Source organism: Pyxicephalus adspersus, chromosome 4 (assembly GCF_032062135.1).
Source record: "Pyxicephalus adspersus chromosome 4, UCB_Pads_2.0, whole genome shotgun sequence".
Lineage (NCBI taxonomy): Eukaryota > Metazoa > Chordata > Amphibia > Anura > Pyxicephalidae > Pyxicephalus > Pyxicephalus adspersus.
In genome coordinates this window covers 79,775,809-79,782,167 of record NC_092861.1, presented here as the reverse complement: position 1 = coordinate 79,782,167, position 6,359 = coordinate 79,775,809, and the positions used below count along the sequence as shown (strand labels likewise).

The 6,359-nt window shown below is 37.4% G+C and overlaps 1 protein-coding gene across 2 annotated transcripts in view; it reads left to right on the top strand.

Annotated features, from left to right (window-relative positions):
* The window catches only part of PPIL6 (peptidylprolyl isomerase like 6), an 11,859-nt gene extending 7,449 nt beyond the window's left edge, over positions 1–4,410 (top strand). For both annotated transcript variants that reach the window (XM_072408752.1, XM_072408751.1), the window contains 2 exons: positions 1,171–1,306; positions 3,546–4,410. In XM_072408752.1, the coding sequence (XP_072264853.1) occupies positions 1,171–1,306; positions 3,546–3,657 (248 nt within the window). In that variant the 3' untranslated portion in view covers positions 3,658–4,410. The remainder of the gene's footprint in view (positions 1–1,170; positions 1,307–3,545) is intronic.
* Positions 4,411–6,359: the final 1,949 nt, after the last annotated feature.

The following is a 6,359-nucleotide window of genomic DNA, read 5'->3' as shown; positions in this document are numbered from 1 at the left end:
CTCTTTTGATAGTAAAGGTTGCTGACCCCTGGGCTACATCAATCTTATGCAGAAAAGCCATATCCTAAGTAGTTTATTATGACCCAACAACTTTGTAATTTTTTTTTCAGAAAGGGAAGAAATTCTTGAGATTCAAAAACCATCTGAAATCCTCTAGTTACCATAGAATTAATAGACATTGGGCCTGAAAGCTCTCCAAGGCTTTAGCTGATCCACTTTCATGATCTGGTCCAGGATTCAAAACATTTGCTAGCAAATAGCAAATTACTTAAAAATATATCCTGTCCAGGTTTTCTGGATCACCCATCTTCACTGTGATGCAAGTGTATTCTCTCCAGCCTTGGTGAGCTTTATTAAATCCTGCCGTGATTCTACATTGGGTAGCAGGTTGTTCTCACTACTGCTTTTTGAAGCTGTACTGTGCTACATGTAGCATCCAAAAGTGTTTATCGCCCCATCTGCTTTATTCATTTGAATTCTTTTCCTTGTTTTTACTCTCATTTTCAAGAGGTTTTATACGTCATTTTAGGTGTCATGGAGGACCATTTTCTAGTTTCCCTGAAACTGCTTTGAAAAGGCAGTTCTATTCAAGTTTATCTGCACTAGTATAAAGCACTAGTCTTACACTGACTTGTGATCAGCATCAGGATTTTAGAATAAAGGCCTGCAGGAATTTTGCAACTCAGTTTTTATGTAAATAACAATATGTTATTATAGAATAAAATGAAATACCTGAAGTGGATCCTTTAATAGGAAGAACCTGTAGCAGAAGATTCTTATGGAAGCTGCCAATGCCTGATTTATAGAGTACAGTGAAAATTATATTGTTCATATTTATGTTGAATAATAGGTCGCTGCATTGGAACTAACTTATATCCAGTGAATTGAGGAGTGGCAGTTTAAGAGATAGGTGCTTCATTTAGCAACTGATTCCTCTTAAAGTGGAAATAAACCTTTCTAGTATTTACAAGTAAAGACATCACCATCTTAACATCCTTTAACTTTGCAGTTGCCATGGTTGAATGTTCAGTTGAGAGTTGACAACAGAGCCCTGGCACAGTTATCACCAGGGGCCTGAATGTTTTGGTAAACTATTAAATCAGTGTGTTTAGTCACGCTTTAAATAGAAAACAATTTAAAATAGTTTAATTACTTTAAATTATCTTACAGATGAAAATTTCGCTGTGTCTCACAATAAACGTGGAATTCTTGGCATGGCCAATAAAGGACGCCATACAAATGGCTCCCAGTTCTACATCACTCTTCAAGCTACCCCTTATATGGATAGAAAACATGTGGCATTTGGGTGAGTAAATAATTTTATTCTTGTGTGTCTCTGATGTGTTCCTTGACCACAATAGACTTTTTTGTTATCAGTTGATGATAATGTTATATGAAGGTGTAATAATGTTTGTGTTTTGTTTTCTGCACATTGGTCATTTTTTTGTCTATTATTAAAAGTAAGATTTGGTGTTCATTGTGAAGCTTCTTCTATAGAGTTCATTGAAAGATACAAAACAACAAATAGGCCTGGGAGTATACTGGCACTTGTAGGAGGAAAAAACTCTAGGCTGCTAGTAATAAACAGAGCAAATTAATTGGACATCTTCACATAGAGGCTTTATTGCATCACTGCTACACATGCTTTGTAATAGCAAGCAGAACATAAACATCTCAAACAATCCCATGCAAAAACCAGAGGGGTGGGAGCTGTCTCAGTTATTTTAATAATTAAAAAAATATATTATTTCAGGGAGCATTTGCTACTGTAGAAGGATGAAAGGGGTGACTAATTCTCCCATGCTCATATCATACTCTACTTCTGCTAGCAATGAAAGACTTCTGGTACCCCCAAATATATGACACTACTGTCTTTTTGTCCATCTCTAAAAAACAGTGTGCATCCCTTGCTCACATGTCGAAACATCTTAACAGCTTTAATTTGTTGGAAACTTTATTGTCAGGCAGAACATTCCATTGGCGCTGGAGCAGTTGGTTGTTTACATGGACTTCCCAGTCCTGCATTGTGACCCAACTTTTCAGTAACCACCCAAAAACAACCGGGTGGTTACTGAAAAGTGCCAGGTGATGCGCTGGGCTAAAAGGGGCTGGAGAGAGGCTGCAGTATAGTCAAATTTTTATGAAATTAGGAAATTTTCCTGAGATCAAGAACAATCATTCTTCCAATGTGTTTAGAAGATTTTGCATTGTCTATAGGGACATTGTCCCCAAGGACTGATGTATTATTCAGATGCACATTAGAAATTTAGGAATGTCCGACAAGCAAGGCTTCATTTCCAAACAGCCAGCATGGGAAGATTTCATCCCTTCTTCAGGAGAAACGGGGTGGCGTTTCATAATCTACCAATTACCAAGCAATTACCAACCCAAATAGACGGAACATCACTCTGAAAGGCATTAACCTTCCACAAGGTCCAGCTGATCTAGTGGATTCCAATGAGCTACTGCAAATAAGCAAACCAAGTCTGCATACTACGCCCTTCTGGACTAGTCTGACCCATGAGCCCATTTATCCCAGCTTGCTTTTGTGCAGCAGTCTAGGAGTACCACTGGCATATATGCAAATACTAGATTGTAACAGTCCCACAGAGCCACCTGGGCATACATTGCCTAAAATCGGGTCTCATGTTCTTGGCTCAACTCAGAATGTGGTACTTCAGCAGGACTTTTTGTATTTGACTGCACCTTTACTACGTGACCCTGGAGAATGATCTTCCTGGACTCCACCCAGCCATAAAGTCTGGCACCCATTGTTACCAATTTTTACTAGAGTACTAATAAGGATTTTCCAAGCCAACCAAAGCATCACCTAGAGCTTTTATCTGCGGTAGAATAACACTTCACCTGCTCACTAGCAGTGGTGAATTACTCACCCTGGAGCACACCCTCCTGACCCTAGATGCGGTGGTACAGTTTACTGCATGCACTAGTAGTTCACTATGAGTAGCTCTACTAAGAGAATGATAGAATAGCTCAGGAGCATAATTATAGCAGAGATTCTTGCATGCAAGAATGCAGGCTGCTTGTGGTGAGGTTTGCCCACTTGCTGTAATTCCCAAAACTAAGTGATCTAATCAGTTGTGTTAGAAGAAAACAGAAATTGTGTTAGGTATGTACTAACTTTGTGGCTGCTAGGTTAAACCTGATTTTCATGGACAATTGTGTGACTTTGGCAATTTAATCCACTGGTTTTTAATTATTCTTTCAAAAAGGATATCTTTCACATCACATCTACCAACTAAAATAATAATGAAATACACTGTTGGATTAAATCCATATTATGACATTTACTTGGTCTAATGCACTTATCAAATATAATAGATACATTGTATGTCAGGACAAAATAAAACCTTGTTGTATTACATTCACATTTCCTCAGGTTATGCAACGTACACAGAAACTGTTGATCTCCCAAAAATGCATTCAGCTCCTAAACTCTATTCTGGGTTGACACTGTTCAAGCAGACTCTTTCCTACAAAGTTGTTTTCACAATATAAATGTACTTTTGTTCTTTCTATTGTAGGCAATTGGTTGAAGGCAGCGATGTACTTCAGAAAATAGAAGAGATCCCAACATATAATGAGAGACCAAAACTCAACTGCACTATTTTGGACTGTGGCATTTTTATTCCCTGATAATTCACAAGAATGGCCTAAAAAACTATAGTATTTTTTTAGGAGGGCCTACATTACTTTATGAAGATTGCAGTGGGCTACAGATGAATTAACCATTAATAAATGTATGTAGTTAGCTACTTACAATAACATTTTACACATTTCTCCTGTTATAAGAAGTTTCTCTACAAGTCACTACCTCCCATGCCACCTAATCATACAACTTGGTTGGTAGAGAAGTAGAATGAGGGACATACAGATGCTTAGATCATTGTTGGAGCTGCAGAGTATAGGATAGAAATGACTGTTAGGACACGAAATAAGTATGTACTCTCAAGGGTGGCCTGGTAGCCAACTAGCAGAGTAACAGTATTGTAGATGTCACATTCAGGTTCTGCTTACATAATTTCAAAAATAGATGGTGGTTGTTTCTATGAAATTGTAGATATATTTTGTTGGAACAGCATAGATATAACATTGCCTTTCTGAAGTTAATTCTTTGAACTAAAAGTTCATCTTTTGAAGCTAACCCCCCCCCCCCCCTAATAAAACAGAATATAAAGGCATCTAGCACAATGATACTTTTGTACTTTTTTTTACAAACATGCTTCATTTCCCATAATTAAAACACAATTTTTTTCCAATCCAATTTAAATCTATTGCATCTCTGTTGTGCAAGGATTAGACCATGGAAATTACCAATATGTTACTGTGCCAATATTGAAGTACTGCATAAATGTTCAAATGAAAAACAAATAAAATGCCCTAAAACAGTTTTGTTGCTATCTATTACACATTTATTTTGCTTTCATTTACTGATCTAAATATTTTTGTATTTAAAGTAAGGATACATACACACATCAGACTTTTGTCATTGTAAAGGATCTTTCACAAACCTTTCCAAGGACAAAAGATTGAACAATGTATTGAACAAGCAATAATAATAATAACAATAATAATAATAACAAGCAATGTACATACAGCGCTGTTATGCTCTATGGAAAGAGGAGGGGGGAGAACAAGCGACTGGCACCCTGATGTGCTGTCTCCCCTTCACTTGCATTAGTGTGGTTTGGGGACCCGTCAGGATGGATCCATGAGTAATGTCAGACGAGTGCTGTACACACATCAGATTATTGTCCGATACTAGCCCTGAATTGATATTCAGACGAGAATGATCTGACGTGTACATAGCCTAAAGAAATGATATAGTAGTAGAATCATCAACATATACTGTTTAAAATATGGTATAATGGGTGTTTGTATTCAGGATTCTTACATTTCAAGCAATCACTGATTCCCTGCAGGTATAGAAAGAAAATTACAGAACAATGTTTCCTTACTTCCTTGTCACATAAAAATATTCTCATTTCTCATTCAGCTCAGCTCATTTAGAAATGAAGTTGGGCAAGGAGGACAGTTGTGTGATTTGCTGGCTGACCCCCACACATATTTATTAATTTCTGTGTCTCTTGTGGTAACCATACCACTTATGCACGAAACCTCGATTTTTTATTATATTCAAGGCCTTAAAATCTCTGGATTGAATTTTGTTCCTATCTTTGTAATGTGTAGGATACATTAAACCTCTGCATTCCATGTATTAACTCTATTTCACGCAAAGGGTCTGATTTATTAAAGCTCTCCAATACTGGAGAAGATATACTATGAACATGGGTGATCCAAAAATCCTTGAATTGATTTTTTAAAAGTCAATTCCTATTAGTTGCAAATGTTTTCAATCCATTCCAGATTTGCGGGATCACACAGGTTCTCCCATGATAATCTATCTTCTCCAGTCTTGGACAGCTTTAATAAATCAGACCCAGTGCTTCATGACTCCGCATTACAAATAGAGCCTTTTTGCTCTATTATGCCATTCCTGCACACATTACCTTTTGTTCCTTGATTACACCCATACCTTCCTTGTGTGTAGTGTCACTATATGGACTCAATACTTTATTATTCCCACTGACACAGGCCACACATCTTACTATGCCTACCTTTCACTAGATCAAGATAACCTAATGGCATAATGTAGTTTAAATTGGTAATAAAATCAAGATGTAAGAATATTACTTGGAAGAGGGGATTCCAAGGTGAGTATTCAGGATTGTGGTGGCCACACATAGTACAAGGACACAGCAATCCATTCACAGACTCAAGGTCTGACATTTGCTCTCAACTGTTCCAGTTCATGCTGACTCCCTAGGTGACCATACTATTAGTTTATACAGAGCCCTGTGGTCGTGTACCTTCCTCCCAAATATCAGGCTCTGTCATAATACTGGTATGTGCACTCAATTTATTTCAATGACATCAGACAATCGGCAAAGGACGCTGTTGGACTTTGGATAACACCTCACCTGGTAATCCCAGGGACTAGATATCAGATATCATGCTTGTCCAACCTTTTCAGTTTAGATTTGAATCCATTTTAAATTAAGATTGTATATTTTTCATCACTCACAGAGCTAAAACATAAGGTAATATAGTGTAGGACAATATACATGATACATAGTATAAATGGAAAAAAACAATCAATGCAATTAAATTTGATTTTTTATTTTCACATTAGCCAATCTATGACATATTGCACCCCAAATACCATTGTGTTACTGGTGCAGCCCTCAGTGATAGCCCCTCTGTGACTTCCCCATCAGTGACAGACCCCCCAATGACAGATCCCTCTGTGACTAACAACCCCCCCCCCCCATTAAAAA